At 36.3% G+C, this 20,914-nt stretch overlaps 1 protein-coding gene and 1 non-coding gene across 2 annotated transcripts in view; both read right to left on the bottom strand.

The window, feature by feature from the left end:
* Positions 1-20,914, bottom strand: part of LOC131057189 (uncharacterized) — a 298,476-nt gene that overhangs the window by 216,800 nt on the left and 60,762 nt on the right. The window contains exon 5 of the mRNA XM_057991379.2: positions 14,805-14,861. Within this exon, the coding sequence (XP_057847362.1) occupies positions 14,805-14,861 (57 nt within the window). The remainder of the gene's footprint in view (positions 1-14,804; positions 14,862-20,914) is intronic.
* Positions 1,070-1,141, bottom strand: TRNAT-AGU (transfer RNA threonine (anticodon AGU)). The gene has a single exon. It is a non-coding gene; the product is annotated as a tRNA-Thr (tRNA).

The raw sequence follows: 20,914 nt of genomic DNA, 5'->3' as shown, positions 1-20,914 counted from the left end.
AGTTTATCCTCTGTGAATCGTGAGTTTCAGGGTTGGAGTTTGCAATTTGGTCACTTGAGCCAACTTTGAAGTTTATGACTTATCACTAGCTTAGAGGCCGATTTTGGTGAAATTCGCGATTTTGGCCTAACGTCTCTTCTCTTTACTTTTTCAGCTCACTAGTGGCTTTTGTGAGACATGAATTTGATCTCTTTTGTTTTTGGCCTTTGATACTTCATTAGGTTTCACCATCAATTTCAAACACGGGCTCTAATGGCAAATCGTCTTCAACAAATTTTCGAGCATCTGTGCGATTTTGGCCTTCATTAACCTTGTCAGCCATATCACCCAAAATGCACGACTTTCTACTTTGATGGAGTTCGAGTATTTTGTTGAAGTGGGTGAATTTCTCTTGGTCCGACCTGAAAGTTCGAGATTCCAGACGCTTGACCACGGGAGCAGCTTCTCTCTAAACAAACAGGCAGACTGCTATTACGGGGATCCCTCTTTGCAAAAAACGGGGTGTGTGTGTGAGCACAACAAAGTCATTTTTAGAGGAGTTAGAATAGCTTGTTGCTATTTTTAGCTTAAGTTAAAGCTTCAGTTAACCAATTGTTTCATTTTAGAAACATCATCATGTAATCTCTTTTAAGGAGCCTTCATCTCCTCTATTTATATATCAAATTATTTGAATACACATGCCATGTGTTCTCTCAAGATATATCTTCCAACAGTTACACTATTTCTAAAGGAACCTGCATTGATACCAATTGATGGGCGCACACTTATACTGGAGGGGTGAATTCAATATGGTAAATTTTTCAATTAGTTCAAACTTAACAATCGTAATAGCAATAACAAAAATAACTGCAACAAGCACACAACATTTGTTGAGACATGGACCAGCTAGGACTCGAACCTTCCATACGCAGCTGGAGTGCTCTACCACTGAGCTACTGGCCCCTCTTGGACCAATCCATCGTCGGTCTGAGTGTGGCTTATTTCCAACACCAACAACCGCCCTTAAGCCACACCTCTCGTGTGCTCGGGGCTCCTAGCCTGGACCTGGCTCTGATACCATGTTGAGACATGGACCAACTAGGACTCGAACCTAGGACCTTCCATACACTACTGGAGTGCTCTACCACTGAGCTACTGGCCCCTCTTGGACCAGTCCATCGTCGGTCCAGGTGTGGCTTATTTCCAACACCAACAACATTCACACAAGAGAGAATACAAATTTATGTGGAAACCCTTTTAGGAGAAAACCTCAAAGGATTGATTGGATTTACTGTCCAAATGGACCCTCACAAAATGATAAAAAGTACAACATTTGTAGGCACCAACCCATTAGAGAAACCAATCCCCACTTGCAAATCCATTTATAGATTTGCAGGAACCAATCTATTGGAGACACTAATCCCCACAATTGAGCACCAACTTAGCAAGAGACACTAATCTCTTTGTTTAGAAAGCAACAACCTCTTTGCTTCCTAAAAAATACTTCTTCAATGGATGATGAGCATTTAGCTATGATCCAATCAATTTGCTCATTTGAATGATATCAATTGTTATTTCATATCATGCACTTCAATCTTCTTCAAAAATATCTGTTGCATCAGAAATAGATCTGCTCTTCTCTAGCCAGCATTATACAACATTGCATCCTACTTTGCTGTTATGTTCTCATTACATACGCATCCTTGTTCCCTTCTGCTTTGTTATACATTCAAACTACTTTGTAGCAGATCTTCTCTACCTTGTGTTCGAATGATAAAGCATTATAATTGTGCACACGTTTACTCACAAAACACTTCTTTTGGGTGCAAAAATTCAATGCAATAAAATCATATAAGTTGGCCACCTTTTTCAAAATATGAACATTGTTAAGTCAGCTAAACATGTTATCCTTTTTTAGCCTTAATGAAAATTTGAACTTAATACAAACAAGTTGGTCGGTCGGTAGTTGGGGTTTACCCATACTTCACGCCAAAATTAAGACAAACCTTCAACCACCTAGCACTGAAGACAAGAAAAGCATTTGAACACTTACAAAACATTTCCTTTCGGCCTATCAAGGCTCAAGGGTTTTCCTTTACCTCGGGCTAAACTAGACAATCATAGCTCAACGAGAAATTTTGAATGCCAATGGTTGATGGGAAGAAAAGATTTAACAAAATATTGCAATAAAAACATATGTATCCGGAGTCGAAGGTTGGCACTTTATGTCACCACATTCAAAAAATGCCAAATTTTGATAACCAAAATGCTCAAGCAGCAATGGTCAAAGACCAAATCAGTGGTCGGGGGTTGGACATTCACCATACAGCATACTAATCATGAAATTTGTAACGGTTAAATGCCAAGTCCAAACATCAAGAGGAGAAGGTGCATTTCGAAGGTCAAAGATCAGCCCTACCACATACCTTCTGCCAACAAAACACTGAACACCAAACTCGAGGGTCAAAGCCCGATTCACTCCTGAACACCTAACTCTTGGGGGTTGAAGCCCGATTCACTCTTCCAGTTTAACTTTTTCTCAACTTTTGACAAGGACATTGTTTGACAATAATGACCATATTTCCACTGATTTCATCTATATAATCAAGTTGGATTAATGCCAACATTAACAATCAAAGACGACATAGACCTTCATCAATGACAAACTTCATCGATGACAACAATTCCAACAGTGAAAGATAAAATCAACCTTTGACAGCAATACATTACCAATCAACAATCTTTGACATCAATGACAACATTTCCAACAAAAAATGTAAGGTCCAAAGGCATGTTGTTAAGTTTTGATCAGATTATAATAGGTATTTTGTTGTTAAGTTTTCATCAGATTATAATAGGTATAATAGGTAGGTATTTTAATTTTTATTTGAACTTTAATCTCAAGTTGAGGTCAATTCAAACTATGCTTGGTGGAAATCCAATCTGCAGGAGATATATTGCATTCACGGGAAGAGAGTATCACAAACTAATGTATGAATATGTTATAGACTGCTGTATATTATTTGCCATGATCTATATATATACTTCAATCTGCAGGGTGAATACTTAATTCAATCTTGATTATTATCTTCTATTGTATGTATATTATTTACGATTATCAACAACGATATATATTATCCCTTCCAAAGGAATTTGTATAATACATATATATAATACCAGATGACTTCATAAGATGTCGTGACTATACACCACGAGACGTGAAGGCAAAGGGACACAAGTCGATTCATAATTGTAATCAGTTTTACTTCCAAACCAATTCTATTATAATCGGTTATGTATAATCGATTTACTTAATATAATAACAAATCAATTAATAACAGATCGACTATCAATCAGATATGATATTAACCGATCGTCGATTGTGTAATGTAAATAGATAATCGGATACATGCGTCTATGGTAAACACAATGGTAAATGGTAATCACAACTAATCTCCAATACGAAACATACTTAATTGAAGCAAGAAAATTGAGTCACCAAATGTCTAAGGCCAATAGGCCAAAAAGAAATTTGAATTAGCTAGGTTAGTCAAACGAATCCGACCGTCGCTATAATATCTTCAACACTCCCTCTCAGCTAGGGACCAATTCTTCTATCCTTCAAATAAGTTATATTACATATAGTGAACACAATAGCTTCATCTATTGTGTGAGAGAAAGATATCACCTCACTGTAATATCAAGAGTTATGGCATATCCACGAATATCATGTCTCATGACATCCACCATCATGGTATATCTAAAGATATTACTTCATGGCATGTCCACAGATTTCACATCACATGAAATCCACCATGAATATCTCTTTATGTAATATCCACCATTATGGCTTATCCATGGATATCACGTCTCATGATATCCACCATTATGGCTTATCCATGGATATCACGTCTCATGATATCCACCATTATGGCATATCCATAGATATTACTACTTAGAGATATAAACCATTATGACATATCCATAGATATCACGTCCCATGATATCCATCATAATGGTATGATCAATCAACATCGTCAGATCGTCACCTTACGATAATGATCAGATGTACAAGTGTTCATTATTGAGAGATCGTCACCTCACAATAATGTTCACAGGGGCTCATCAAGCACTGAACCAATGTTGTCATGGAGTCACACACATGACACTAATCATGAACCATATCATATTAATAAAATTGCATTAATAAGAGTTTACACTTTAAACATCTTAGAGAATACATTAGTACTATTGAAACAAATCAATATTGTTGAGACTCCAATCTCAACTAGAGCTACATTTTTTACCATACCAAGCTTACCTCGAAAGTATGCAAACCTTATTCTAGCAAGAGGCTTGGTGAGGATATCTGCAGTTTGTTCATCTGTACTAACATGCTTTGTTTCGTCATGAAACACAGGATTGACAGAAAGCTTTATACAACTCTGATTGTCACAATGGATGATAGTAGGATCTAAGGATTGTCCTAAGGATTGTCCAAACAATCCTTGTCTAAGGATTGTCCAAACAATCCTACAAGAAGTTTTTTGAGCCACACACCTTCTCGAGCCCCCAACAATGTTGCAATATACTCTGCTTCTGTGGAGCTGAGTGGAACTGAAGATTGCTTCCTACTGAACCAAGAAATCATAGCCGAGCCCAAACTGAAACAACATCCTGATGTGCTTTTCCGATCAATTACACTCCGAGCCCAATCAGAATCAGTATACCCATGAAGGTTTAAGTCTGCATCATCATATTTTAAACCATATCCAATTGTGCCACGCAGGTATCTCAGACTATGCTTTGCCGCAACTAGGTGTATTTGTCTTGGTTCACTCATGAACTGACTAAGTGCACTCACTGCAGAACAAATATCTGGTCCAGTGTTGACCAAGTATATCAAGGACCCAATCATTTGCCTGTAAAGTGTGGGATTTGCCAAGTCTGAATTAGCTGCATCTTCTCTTAACTTATGCAAGTTTGTTTCCATAGGTGTGACCATGGATTTACAATCTATCATTCCAAACCTTTTCAGAATGTCAATGGTATACTTTCCTTGACTTAGAATGATTCCATCAGATTTCTGCCATACTTCTAAACCAAGGAAATAGTGTAGTAGACCTAGATCTTTCATATCAAATTCAGATGCTAACTCTTGCTTACATTTGATAATAAGATGATCTTCTGATGTAATTGATAAGTCATCAACATAAAGAATTAGGATCAATATTTCTCCATTAATTACTTTGAAATATAGGTTAGAATATGCATCATTCTTGGAGAAACCCAAGCCTAGAAGGTAATGGTCAATCCTCTCATACCAAGCATAAGGAGCCTGTTTAAGACCATACAATGCCTTCTTTAGTTTAAAAACATGAGACTCTTTCCCATGAATTACGAAACCCTCAAGTTGCTCAATGTAAACCTCTTCCTCAATCACACCATTGAGAAAGGCAATCTTTACATCCATTTGATGGATCTTCCACCCTTTTGATGCAGCAATAGCAATCACAATTCTGGCATATGTATATCGGGAACAGGAGCAAAGGTTTCTTCGTAGTCAATTCCCTCCTTTTGAGAAAATCCTCTAGCTACAAATCTGGCTTTATATTTTTCTATACTATCATCAGCAGCATGTTTAATTTTGACGAGCCATTTAGAGGAAACAACTGATTTACCTTCAAGTCTAGGAACAATGTCCCAGACATCATTCTTTAGAATAGATTGGTATTCTTCTGCCATAGCATCTTTCCAAACTTGAAGACTAGAAGCTTCCTCAACGCTAGTGGGTTCTGACTCCATGGTTTCACTCATTAATGCAACATAGCTGGAGAATCTGTGTGGTCTTTTACTTTCCCTGAAGGTTCCTTTTGGTGCTGCAAAGCCTTCAGCCTCTTGCATCATTTTTCTTGCCCAAAGAGGTCTTTTCTGGTTTATAACAATGTCTCTAGGCCCATCAATAGGATCCAATGGTTCATTTGGATCAACATCTTCCACAAGTTCACGAGTCTCCCTCTGAATTTCAGGAGTATGGTCTTCTTCCATACTTTGAGGAGGCTATTGATCTTCAATGTCTATCTCATGGATATCCTTGGATTTTCTGAATGCAACATCTTCTTCAAAGATTACATCCCTACTTAACTCAATTAATTTTTGTCCAGGAATATATATCCTATAGGATTTAGATGTTTCACTGTAGCCTACAAAATTCCCTTCTTGCCTAAAGGTTCTAGTTTAGATCTTTTATCTTTGGGTGTGTATGTATACTGGGCAACCAAAGATTCTCAAGTGGCTTATATCAGGTTTTATTCTAGTGAATGCTTCTTCGGGTGTTATGTTTCCCAAAATGTTGTGAGGACTTCTATTTTGAATATAAACAGTAGTTCTAGAAGCTTCAGCCCAAAAGGAGGTATGAAGATTTTGGTCATATATCATGGCTTTGGTTGATTCTACAATGGTCCTATTTTTCCTTTCTGCCACACCATTTTGTTGAGGGTTATAGGGAACACTAAACTCCCTCTTAATCCCAGCATCACTACAAAAGTTTCTAAAGTTACTAGAGGTATACTCTCCTCCATTATCTGATCTTAAGGTTTTGATTCTTTTCCCTGAAATATTTGCAACTAGGGCTTTGAATTCCTTAAACCTCATTAGTACTTCATCAAATTCTTTACTTTTCAAAAAATATATCCAAGTTTTCCTAGAATAACCATCAATGAAAGTAACATAGTACAAGAATCCACCTAAGGAAACTACTGTCATAGGCCCACATAAGTCTGAATGAATAAGTTCTAAAACATATTTAGATCTACTTTCACTGTTATGAAAAGTACCTTTAGTGTTCTTCCCTAAGGCACATCCTTTGCAAGTTCCTTCATGTTCTTAGTTAATCTTGGGAAGTCCTATCACCATCTTTTCCATCGAAAGTAGAGCACGAAAATGAAGATGCCCCAATCTTCTATGCCAAATCTTATGTGTGTTTGAAGAGTCATGAATTAGTGCTTGAGAAGAGGTAGTGCAAAGTTGATAGAGACACCCATGGCGAACTCCTATAGTTTGACCCTTCTTGATGTTTGTCTTCGTGGGCCATGCTAGTATCTTGCCATCCATGAAAGCAATTAGGTAGCGTTTGTCTTCCAAGGCTGATATGGAGACCAAGTTTCGCTTAATCCCTGGTACAAATAATACATCAGTCAATTGTATAGAGATGCCTGAATTTAGTTGTAGAGTAGAGGTCCCAACTCCTTTCACTGGATAGCTAGAGTCATCTCCAATGGTAAATTTCTCATTTGATGTATTCTCCACCAAGTTATTTTGATGTTCTCTAAATCCCATGATGTGGCGTGATGCCCCACTATCAATTATCCAAGTGTTGTGACCGGTAGCCACATGACTTGAAAGAGTCGAATAGAAGATGAATCCATCTGAATCTCCTTGAGGAAGGATTTCACCAACATGTGCAATGGAAGCTTGAGGCATGGTCCTGGTAGGACATTTCATGGCATAGTGACCATATTTGTCACATTTGAAACATTGTACTTTTGACATATCCTTCCTTCTCTTGGACGTAGAAACACCATTTGATTATGTCTTTCTTTCTTTTGAAGTATCCTTTCCTTCCCTTCTTCTTGGTGGAGTGTGTGGCTAGAACATGAATGTCATCGTTCGTGGAGCTTTGTCCAATCCCTCTCTTGATGATTCTCGATTCTTCTTGAACGCAATCAGTTTTTAGACGATCAAACTTAGGAAGTTTAGATCGTGCACTTATCCCTTGAATAAATGATTCCCAAGAAGAAGGGAGACCATTGAGGACCAACATGGTTAACTCTTTACTCTCAATTGTGTGACCAATGATGGAGAGCTGGTCTCTTAGTTCTATTATCCTCATGAAGTATGCGGTGATAGTTTCGCCCTTGATCATTTTAACAGGGTGGAGTTGTTGCTTTAATGCAAGAGCTCTACTAGTGTTATTTATCTCATACATACTTTCTAATGATTTGAACATATCATAGGTCATTTCCAATTTTGAGATAATTGATACAATATGATCTTTCACTACATCCACCAACATTTTCATAACTTTATTGTTCTTTTTCATCCATTGGAGCTTTTCACTTTCTTCATCAAGTACAAGTATAGCTTCCTTTACGAATTCATCTAATTCGTTGTCACTTAAGGCGAGCATGATCCTAAACTTCCATGATACAAAGTTGGAAGCTCCTTCAAGACGATCCTCAAGTCTAACACCATTCACCATTTTGATGTATAGAAGAGAGTTGATAAATTCAAGAATATATGGAGAATATATGGAGAGTAGTCTCGTCAATATAAAACTGATCTGATCTTTTCCTTATGCTGGCTCTGATACCATGTTAAGTTTTGATCAGATTATAATAGGTAGGTATTTTTAATTTTATTTGAACTTTAATCTCAAGTTGAGGTCAATTCAAACTATGCTTGGTGAAAATCCAACCTGCAGGAGATATATTGCATTCACGGGAAGAGAGTATCACAAACTAATGTATGAATATGTTATAGACTGCTGTATATTATTTGCCACGATCTATAGATATACTTTGATCTGCAGGGAGAATACTTAATTCAATCTTGATTATTATCTTCTGATGTATGTATATTATTTACGATTATCAACAATGATATGTATTATCCCTTCCAAAGGAATTTGTAACATACATATATATAATACCAGATGACTTCATAAGAAGTCATGACTATACACCACGAGACGTGAAGGCAAAGGGACACAGGCCAATTCCTAATTGTAATAGGTTTTACTTCCAAACCGATTCAATTATAATCGGTTATGTATAATCAGTTTAGTTAATATAATAACAAATCAATTAATACCAGATCGACTATCAATCAGATATGATATTAACCGATCATCAATTGTGTAATGTAAATAGATAATCGGATACATACGTCTATGGTAAACACAACATGGTAAGTGTTAATCACAACTAATCTCCGATACGAAACATACTTAACTGAAGCAAGAAAGTTGAGTCACCAAATGTCTAAGGCCAATAGGCCAATTAGACATTCGGATTAGCTAGGTTGGTCAGACGAATCCAACCGTAGCTATAATATCTTCAACACATGTCACCTCCCATTCGATAGTGTTGTCGAGGCAAGCGATAGTGGAGGAGCTCAAAACACAAGCTAAGCAAATTCACAAATATACCATCTTTCTTGGGTTCAAATTTGGTGTATGCAAATGCATGTCATAATATTGTTCATTATGGTTGCCAATAAGTTGACAAATGACTATCTTCCATACAAAGTTGATTGCATGCTTAGTGGGGCAGCAACAATTTTTGTTTCTCACATTGATTTTGATTCAATTGATAGTATTGTTGATTTCATCTCACATTAGCGTAACATTTTCCATATGTAATGGACTATATTTATAAGTGATGGCAGATTAAGGAAGATTTTGCCTAACCTGGTTAAGGAAGAAGGTATCTATAAGTTGACATATTTCAATCATCTTTATCTGCCATTCGTGGTAAACACTAATAAGGTTATTTGAAGGTTTCAGATTTTTCGATTCCCAATTATATCAAAGTGGTGCAACAAAAAATACAATGGTCAGTTCATTTTTCAGATAAGGCAGTCCCCAAGAATTTTAGAAGTTGCAAAAATAAAACACACAGCCAAGTTAGGCAATTCTAAGGAATCTACAAGGGCTTTGCAAGGGACTATGAATCAGCAAGCAGAGCAATTTCAGAATGAGAAAAGTGAAATGTATGCAGCACACAAAGGAATGGAGAAGGTTTCACAAAAACTACATGAAAAGACCTCAACACAAAGTATACAATCGAAGGAAACTACTGCACTGCACAAAAAATTGAGGACATGATTCACTAACTCTTGAGAAGTTTGGGATCCTGATATTCCAAAGCTTGTCATTTGAGTGCAAGCAATTTTGGAAAGGGTGAATTATTATGTTCCCTTCAATTTTGGAAATAGCAGATTTTTATGTCCCCTTTCTAGTCAAATTAATTGGCAACCAATTTCTTTATTTCCTAAGGGCTGTTGAAATGTAGCTAGGTCGAATCCCTAGTGTAATTAATTTTAATGTGGCCCTTGGCCTTAAAATTAATTGTATTGATATAATTGATTAATGTTTAAGGCTGAGCCCCAATTTGGATAACTTGCAATTGGGCTGGGCCCAAATAGATATCAATGTAACTTGTGAATGTTAAGGGCAGGCCCTATTTGGGTGCTCAGCTTATGTAACTTATAATGGTTATGGGGCAAGACCTATTCATTGTGTAACTTGTAATTCAATAGGTCGGGACCTATTGAATATGTAACTTGTAACTTAGGGTAGGTTCTATGTAATTTGCAAATTGAATTTGTAATTTCGCACCAAGGCTGACCTAGGCATAACGGTTAAAGGCATGTATATAAAGGAAGTGACTTGAGGTCACAAGACACACATTCAGCGAATATCCTCTATCTCCATCAAGTAGCAAATTGCCTTCTGTAATCAGCGAATTATCTTCAGTGATCAGCGAATCTCATTTAAAAGACAGCAACCATATCTAAAGGACAGCGAATCAGTATTAGAAGTCAGCGAACTTGATTGGAAGATCAGTGAACATAATCTGAAGTCAGCGAACTTGATTGGAAGATCAGCAAACATAATCTAAAGACAGAAAACTTGATTGATGGCATAGTGAACTTGATTAGATGCACAGTGATCACCCTTGAAGGACTGCAATCTGATCCAAAGAGGCAGCGAATATCATCACTGTGACAGTGAACCAAACTTCAGTCTGTCATCCTTTGTGTGATAGCAACATCAGTACTTCAGATAAGTTTATCACTGTTGTATGTTCTAGGTTACTATGCTGTTAGCTTCAAGTGCGAAGCTCATTGTAAATTCAATTGGTTATCGCCTAATCAAGATCTGAGAATTGTTGCTGGGTTTTTCACCTCCAAGAGGGAGGTTTTCCCAGGGTACATGTGTGTTATGCGTATGATTTACTTTGCATTCTGATTTTCTGTTCTATACTGCTAATCTGATTGCTAAAACTAACAAGGGCTACAGGTAAAACATTAGGTAAATAATTTAATAATAATATTTCAAGTCACTTCCTAAAATTTTCTTTGAAACATCCAAAAAAAAACTTTATTTAAAACATCGTAAAAAAGACAAATGAAATATTATTATTATGATTTCAATAAAATGGTCATCTATATAAGGCATTATAAGTTCTTATATAAAATTTTATTAAAAAATCTTTTTGAACACTTTTAAAGGAAATTTTTGGAGGGACACAGAAATTCAAATCAAACGAGCCAAAAAAGCAACTTACAAAAGAAAGAATTGCTTGAAGAAAATCACCAATTTTTTATGAAATAAAACCCCCCTTTTATCTAATAGCTTGAGCATTTTTGTTCATCTATTTCTCCCTAGGACAAAACCCATTGTAGTAGAAAAATTACTCTTGCTTTCTTGGCAAGAGCAAAAAGGATGACAACCATCTTCTTTGAGGCATTTCCATCCAAAATCACAATTGCACTGAGAAGATTGTAGTGTGTTTCCAATTTCCGTTTAATGTGTATTTATGATAAGTATTTGTACCATGTCATTATGATAAGTATCTATAGCAGCAATTTGTACCAACATATGAGTTCTTACATTTTTATCAAATAAATCATTGTTGTTCCAATATTTCCATATTTATTAGAGTGTTGTTTGAAAATATCAAAGTCATTAGTGCTGCATGTATTGGTTAGGTTTTAATGATTAATCATTAATCTCCTCAAATCTATATTTGGTGCAAACATGTCATGTCCCCTCTTTAGCTCTGTCTAGCAGAGACATGTGAGTCAGCTTATTATGGGGTCTTGTAGGCTAACAATGATGGATAAAGACTCAGTGTGGTTATACAATGTTTGGGACTTGGTGTTCTGGCAGTAGTTGATCAGTTTGGAGCAATTCCTTATTTTTAGGAGGCAGTTCCTACGTTTATGGAGGATATCCCTACTATTTAGGAGGTTATGACCATACCCAGGGTTGGGTCTCCTTGAGATTATTACTTGGGTTCAGTTTCAGAGGATTTGGGTTTGTTTCCTAGTTTCTAGGAGCATCCCTAGATTTTAGGGATGAGATTGCCAATGGATCCTTGATTTCCGACCTCAGTCACAGACAGGTGGCAGGTTGACAATCTAGTTTGTGGTGTCATTTGAGCATTTTGCAGCTATTTGGGTTATATTTTTAATATTTCCTAAGTTAGCATTTATTATTTAAATAAGGCTATGTTTATAGCCATTTTGGAGTAATAAGGGGTTTTTGGCCTCATCTGGATGCGTATCCCTTGGTGGAATAGCTCGTTGGAAAGGTCTTGGACTTTTCTAAATATTTCTCTCTTGACTCAGATCCTTTCGATGAACGGATTTCTTTATATTTGAAAAAAGGTCGTTTTCTATGCACTTGGCAACTTAAAATGAGAAATATAGCATTTTAACCCTAAACACCACATTGAGTCACTTTTAGGGTTCGAGCTAAGTGGGAAGGTGTTATAAAGAAGTTGAGACCTAATTCTTGGGGATCTTCTACACATTTTACATCTTGGATTTGAGATTTTGGCTCTCGAAGAGCTTTTCAGCATCTAGGACGCCAACCCCAATGCCTTGCCTGTTTGGGACGTAGCCCCCAATACAGTGGTTTGGATTTGCTTGCAGTTATTAGCATCTTGGAGATTGTACGACACATTTTCTGGAGGTTTCAGTGATTCTAACAGAGTTCAGCGTGGGGTTTGGGGGTTTCTATCCAGTTGGGTGTACTTGGCAGCCGTATGGCTGTACCTGGCAGCCACTTTCCTTCCCACGTGCAACACTTGGAGGGCTGGAATCTTGCCGCAGCTTCATTCCTGGTTATATTACTCTTTCAGCATCCAGGTTGGGTTCATTCCTGATTGTAATCTTCCTGAAATTATTGGAAATCTTCATCTGGTCAAATATTTGATTTTATATTCAGAAATCTGCCTTGAATCGAATTTGTTTTGGCTGTATATGAACTTCATTTTCAGTACTTTGTTCATGTACTTGTACTTCATTTATTACTTGTTGAAAAATCATCAAAACACAAAAAGAATCCAACCCTTCTACAATTTCTGTCTATTTCTGAAAGAAAATATTAAAAAACGAGAAAAATCAATTTAAAATAATAAAAATTACAGCAGATCAGCAAAAGAGATCCATCAGGGATCTTTTTTGACAGCAGTTTACTTTCAGGTATTTGTAGTTCAATCAGTGGTGGATTTGTGTGTGAGGTGTTCATCTTCTTTGTGTTGAGCAGTATATATTGGTATTAGACGTTGCTATTCAATATTACATAAGTATTGCATAGATGGGAATCTCAAAAACTCACAAAGTTCATTAAAGTATAAAAAAGGGACATTACAAGTAAGTTTTGGTTTCACAACCAAAAAAATGTCAGCGCCATGGTGAGATTACTTTAGCAAGGAAGAGAAATTGCTTTAGTGGTAATGCAAAGTTTTAGCATTCTTGGAGTGTGTTTGAACACAAACTCCAAAAAACATAACCCCCTGAACCAAGAGCCAGCGAATGATTTGATGCTCAGCACACAACCCTTGGCTACAAGTTATTACCCAACCAAGTTCTATAACCTAGTGACTTATTTTAAATTTAATGACTATGTTCTATAACCTAGTCACTTATTTTAAATATAATGACTATGTTGTGATTCCTTTCAATTTCTTGCATTCCAATTTATAAACAAAATGGATTGCAGTTGATGATCATCCAATATTTGCATTGCACATTTGATTATCGTGGATAAGGTATTCAACAAATGAAATTAAACACAAGAAAACCAAAAAGAAAAAAGAAAATCAGCTTTGCATTTTGTATCCTTGTCCCTTTGTAGTGATTTATTTTGTTACAAGTTGGAATTGTATTTGATCTATTAAGAGTCTAGAATAAAGATTATTTTTACAAAAGTTTACAATTGGCATCATTGAACAAATTCAGCTTTTATGTACTGTGTGAATTTATCTCTATGCACTATATTTGCCATTAAAAAACCCCCCAAAAAAAATAATATCAACTTTTAAACCTGGGTAGTTGAGTACCCTTTACAAACTTAGCTTTCCATGCCAATGCTCTATAAATGGAATGATATCATGGTTGCATGTAAAATCGGTAATTTTTTTGAGAAAATTACAAAACACATAAACCTATCAAGCAACAAACCATATAGATTTTATACAGCCATGTGCCTTAACTAACCAGTTTTCTGTGATTTGTAGAATAGCACTACCTATCCTAATCATCTAGCAAACTTAGTTTTCATTCAATTGACTTCATTAGGATCTTCAAACACAATGAGTTATTGATTATGTAAATCAAGAATTTGCACCACTGCAGACATTACTGTTTGCCTTTATCCCTGAAGATTGTTCTCGATATACCCTATTTAGTCAATAAGATCAAACCAGAACATATTGTACTACAAGATTGAAACCAAAAAATAAACAGTTAGCATTTTAGTGGACACTAATGTGCATGCTAACAGTTAGCATTTTAGTGGACACTAATGTGCATGCTAATCTTGGAACTTTATATATTTATTATCGTCGAAGACTAATGTCTAGGACATACAGAATGAAATAAAAACTAAAATTTTGAGTAGACTGGAACAGAAAATATGTACTTGTGGCTTCCTGCTTCACCTTAAACCCTTGAAGTGTTATCAAAGAATATGTTCCTGGTATTTAAAATACAAATTACCCAGCATGATTTGCCAAAATGAAAGAACATACCTGGTTTATATCCTCTGTATTAAATGTGTACTTCTGCAATTGCTGATTTGAAGCCGCCTTTCATGCCATACACATAAAATAGCTTTTTCAAATTTAAATTTTTGTTCTTCTCACCTTATATACAATTTAACGAAAGCATAAATGCAGAAATCTAAATTCATAAAATTCAATAAATGCAACACTAGTATTACACATTCATCAAATGAGAAATAACGAAATGACAAAGCTAACTTGCCTTAAGAGGGACACAGCAAATGTTTCCATAATATAAAAGGTTAAGGAAACAGACCTTCACAAAAATAATGAAAAATAGCAGCAGATGTACTTCTGAATATGCATTTAGATGAATGGATGTTTATGTAGATATTAGCAACTTTGAAGGAACAGATGGTATTAGATCACATCTTTTTCAACTTGACAATTTTCTTCCTTCAGTAGACATTGTGGGATATATACTTGCAAGATCCAATTTTAGGCTGGTTTCCCAGCCAAAGAACTGATTGAATTTAAGTTTAGATCATGTAACTGCAATAAATAGCAGCAGATGTACTTCTGAATATGCACTTACACAAATGGATGTTTATGTAGATATTAACAATTTTGAAGGAACAGGTGGTATTAGATTACATCTTTTTCAACTTGACAATTTTCTTCCTTTAGTAGAAATCGTGGGATATATACTTGCATGATCCAATTTTAGGCTGGTTTCCCAAGCCAAAGAACTGCTTGAAAATAAGTTTAGATCATATGACTGCCATACATATGGTTCTTAGGCCAACCCAACTTAAGCAATAATTTTTATTCCGAAAGTATCTAATGCTGATCATCTAGGAAATTTTGAGCCAACTTCCCAATGCAATATGCAATCAGCTTTTGCACAATGAAGACAGATTACAAATAAAATAATTCTGTACAGAAAATCCTTCACTCTACAAAGGTCCTAAACAGACTATGGATGATGATAAAACTGGACATCTCCAATCTGATTGATCAGTGAAAATGGTACTAAGACATTCACATTCAATGAGAACTAAATGGAGAAACAATGCATTACCACTCTTACAGTCTCAATTTCAACAAATGAAGCTACAAGCAATTTTTTTTAAAACCTCAAAAGGATAAATACAAGAGTTAGAAAGAAGAGTTGAAAATGATCCCCTATCATGCACAACTGGGAGCAACCCAATTGATCCATCAGGTTGACAATGCCAGAGATGAGATCAAAATTAACAAAGAGATGTGGAAGTGGGGCCTACTCTTAACTAGCACAGCACATGCCAATCAAGGCAATCCAAAGATATTAACATTTGTGCATTTGTTTCACAATGAAAGCAGTCGTAACTACCATACTAGATATGTCAACTTTCCTCAGATATATCCCGAATATGATATAAGTGCCTAGCATCATGGCTTCCCTTCCTGCAAATACAACATAAATGTCCTTTATTACTACTACTACCTTAATTACTAGAAATGAACGTAATTTCCATATTCAGAGAATGTTTCATACAAATCCCATTGTTTCCTAGGGATGCATAGGCATAAACTTTTTCTTAGTCACTACGATAGGGATCTTGTAATGTCCCCTTAGTTATTTCCTCTAAGATAGGGACAATTAACCTGCTAAGATCAAGTGCGAAAGACTTCTCTTCTCAATTAAGCAATGATACTTATAATGTATGATAAACAATGTAAGAGTACAATGGTCCACACTTGTAATTTGGTTGATAATAATAATATGTAATGTCCCCTCTTTCTTGGTGCTCATTCAGGATGGGAGATCCACCTGTCATCCATCTCCATAGGTGCAAATTCAGTGTTTGGAGATGATTGGCGAGCCAAGAATAGGTTTATACTTAGTTATTTTTGGCCTTGGTGAGCTTATTATAATAAAACTTTATAATATTGTGTTATAAAGTTACTTTTTCTAAAATTAGAAAAAGTTAATAAAAAGTGACTTTATAAATTACTTTATGATTTAATAAGTAACTTTATTTTAAAAAAAGTTACCTTGCACACCTCCCTAGGAGATTATTTCATAATAAAAAGTGATCAAGTTGCTATGATGAGCTGACCCTCAAGCTGGGCGAACCTTATGGAGAGAAAAGATTCCTTTGGAATCTTCCTTTGATGCCTTCTAGAGGATCGATTAGGGCTGGAATTTCATAAAAAGCATTTGGGCGATCATTTAGAGCATTGGATTATTATTTTTGAGAATATTTTCATCTTTGCAAGTCTGCAACGTGGTTGGCAGAATTCTGGAGTGAAATTGGGGACAGAAACCTCCAATTTTTGGTGTTAGGATGAAATCCCTTTCACCTTTCTACATACCAATTTGTTTGAAATGCTCATATTTGACCGAGGGCTAAAATCAGAGATTTACTGACAGCTACAGCAAGTTACTAATCTGAATTTCAGATCTGAGCAGCAATTTGACCATATTCAGTGAAATCTGTGCACAATTTGGACCAGCCGTACCTTCTCCAGCTGGGCTGTACCATCTTCAATTGCCTGGAGTTTGTAGAAAATAAATACAAGGGCTTTAAGTCTGCAATTTTCATTGATTTTCATTGCTGGCAATAAAGAATAATATATTAGCAGTTATTTGGAGGAAATAAGGTCATTGGTGATCAATACATTCATTAATTTGAGGAAAACTTTCTTTCCTGGAGGGCCACGCCTGGCAAGGAGACAGATTGCCATCTGCGTCTGCTTAGTTCTTCTCCAATTGTTTTTGGTAATTCATTTTAGAGTCAATAAAGTCATTTGGAGCTGATACCACACTCAGGAAGCTCCTATTTCATCATATATCCAATTTCAGTCAAATAAGGAGGCTCAACCAGGCAAGCTCAGGACACTTGGTATGCAAATTTGCACTTTGAGCATAAATAAATTGTCATTCTTTGTCATATTGCATTGCTGTTTTAAAAAATCAGAGATCTGATTTCAATTTTCAGAATTAGCTTAGTTTTTATTTGTAATTGTTTCTATAATGCATCATTCAAAAACTCTCAAAAACACATAAAACCTCATCAAAACCTAAAACCGCATCAAAAAACCAAAATTAATTGATTGCTGGCCAAAGAAATCAATTAAACACACCAATTAGATGTCCAACATCTCCAGTCGGCATCTTTCATAATAACAATTTAAGAATAATGACTATTATCCATGCCACTACTTAATTAAATATATGCTTTAAGTAAATTGTTCTTTAGATATATTATGCTTAGTGCAGACAATCTGATCTTGTAATGTCCCCTTTTCCGCTCTCGTATCTTTTGGGGATTGTTGGCCAATCCCGAGACCCGTTGGTCAGTCAGAGGCAGAATTAGGGTTTCCTATTTTCTAGGAGGATGCTTTGCCAATTTTGGTGGCTTGTTTGTTGGAGTTTTTACAGTTTTGATTCTGGATGGATTCTTTCTAGGTTTTCAGAAAGCTTCGCAATGATAGTACATGCGTAACAATAAGTGGAGTTTGGTATACTTACTATTTTTTAGTAAGTAGGGGCAAGGCCAACTCATTTTTATGGGTTTTTCTGGGTTTTCAGAGAGCTTCACGATGGTGTGACATGCAACTAGATCTGAAGACTTTTCTAGACTTACTATTTTTAGTACGTTGCGACGGCTGCTCAAAATGTGGTTAAAATCACTTTGGAAACACTTACTATTTTTAGCAGTATGCTATTTTAGTAAGTACTATTTTTGGCAATGCTATTTTTGGCAGGTTTCGATGGTCCAATTCAAAGACTATTTCTGGCAATGCAGTTTTCAGTACTTTTGGCCTTCAGCTCACTATGGCAATTGTTCAGTACATGGGAAAAAGTATTTTTAATATATTTTAATGTCCCCTTGGCCTAGGCATGTGACTTATGTATTTTTGGTTATGACTTACGGGGGCGATTTGAGGTGATAAATATTATTTTTAAGTCAAGGTTGGGCGTCCATTTTGAAAATATTTCATTAAAGATTATAATCTTTTAAATGTGTAAACAATTGTTGATTTTGGCATCCCTTTTGGAGGAATATATGATTTAAAATAAAGACATATTATATTGCTTTGGGCGTCCAAGTTGGCATTTGATTTCATTTCATTTCATGTCAATTTGGAGGGAGTTGAATTTGAATTTGAGGAGATTTTTTCTATTAATACAAGGCTCTACTCCTCATTTAGACATCCATGAATATTTTGTAACGAAGTGCTGCCGAATTTGTGCCAAACTTGTGCTTCGAAGTTGAGAACTTCCTAGCTTGTGCCAGTTTCCTGCTTGAGAGATAGCACCTAGCTGTTGGAGAGCCTATTTCTCATCTAGAGGAATAGAATGAGCTACATTGAGATGGATTTTGTTATGGTATTTTCAGTTTTCTAAGTGTTAGTGTGATTTTGCATGTTGTTGGTTTGTCCATGGCTGAAACAGTTATTCGATCATATCTCCTTGCCTGATTGTCTGATCATTTTGGGTATTGGCTCGTTGGATTCCTCTCTGCTAGGCGTCCCTTTTTGTTAAGTTCCGTCAATTATAGCGAAGAGCTGGATTTTTAAGGCAGATCGTCCCTCTCCAGGAAGGTCGTACCATGCTGGAAGTGACCTTGGGATGTGTGCATTAAATTTTGGAGGCTGCTTGGATTAGTTTGCTGGTTGAGACTTGGGCGTCCCCTTCCTAGCTCTCATTTGCCACTGATTTGGACCTATTCGGGGGTGTCTTGAAGGAGATACAGACTTCATAGTGCTGCTGGTCTGGTTTTTCGTGTTGCTGGTGTGTTATTTCAGATTTGGTAAAGTGTTATTTTTGGCTTATATTTTCTAGTATTCATGTTTGTAGATTCTCGAAGTATCTTTGTCATGTCCCCTCTTTAGCTCTGTCTAGCAGAGACATGTGAGTCAGCTTATTATGGGGTCTTGTAGGCTGACAGTGATGGATAGAGACTCGGTGTGGTTATATAGTGTTTGGGACTTGGTGTTTTGGCAGTAGTTGATCAGTTTGGAAGAGTTCCTTATTTTTAGGAGGCAGTTCCTACATTTATGGAGGATATCCCTACTATTTAGGAGGTTATGACCATACCCAGGGTTGGGTCTCCTTGAGATTATTCCTTGGGTTCAGTTTCAGAGGATTTGGGTTTGTTTCCTAGTTTCTAGGAGCATCCCTAGATTTTAGGGATGAGATTGCCAGTGGATCCTTGATTTCCAACTTCAGTCACAGGCAAGTGGCAGGTTGACTTTCTGGTTTGTGGTGTCATTTGAGCATTTTGCAGCTATTTGGGTTATATTTTTAATATTTCCTAAGTTAGCGATTATTATTTAAATAAGGCTATGTTTATAGCAATTTTGGTATAATAAGAGGTTTTTGGCCTCATCTGGATGCGTATCCCTTGGTGTAATAGCTCATTGGAAAGGTCTTGGACTTTTCTAAATATTTCTCTCTTGACTCAGATCCTTTCGGTGAACGGATTTCTTTATATTTGAAAAAGGGTCGTTTTTCTATGCACTTGGCAACTTAAAATGAGAAATATAACTTTTTAACCCTAAATGCCACCTTGAGTCACTTTTAGGGTTCGAGCTAAGTGGGAAGGTGTTATAAGGAAGTTGAGACCTACTTCTTGGTATCTTCTACACATTTTACATCTTGGATTTGAGATTTTGGCTCTGGAAGAGCTTTTCAGCATCTGGGACGCCAACCCCAATGCCTTGCCTGTTTGGGACGTAGCCCCCAATACAGTGGTTTGGATTTTCTTGCAGTTATTAGCATCTTGGAGATTGTACGGCACACTTTCTGGAGGTTTCAGTGATTCTGACAGAGTTCAGCGTGGGGTTTGGGGGTTTCTATCCAGTTGGGTGTACTTGGCAGTCGTACGGTTGTACCTGGCAGCCACTTTCCTTCGCACGTGCAGCACTTGGAGGGCTGGAATCTTGCCGCAGCTTCATTCCTGGTTATATTACTCTTTCAGCATCCAGGTTGGGTTCATTCCTGATTGTAATCTTCCTGAAACTATTGGAAATCTTCATCTGGTCAAATATTTGATTTTATATTCAGAAATCTGCCTTGAATTGAATTTGTTTTGGTTGTATATGAACTTCATTTTCAGTACTTTGTTCATGTACTTGTACTTCAT

The sequence above is a fragment of the Cryptomeria japonica genome, chromosome 7 (genome assembly GCF_030272615.1).
Source record: "Cryptomeria japonica chromosome 7, Sugi_1.0, whole genome shotgun sequence".
In the NCBI taxonomy this organism is placed as follows: domain Eukaryota; kingdom Viridiplantae; phylum Streptophyta; class Pinopsida; order Cupressales; family Cupressaceae; genus Cryptomeria; species Cryptomeria japonica.
The sequence above is the reverse complement of the archived record's forward strand: the minus strand, read 5'-3'. Positions and strand labels throughout refer to the sequence as shown.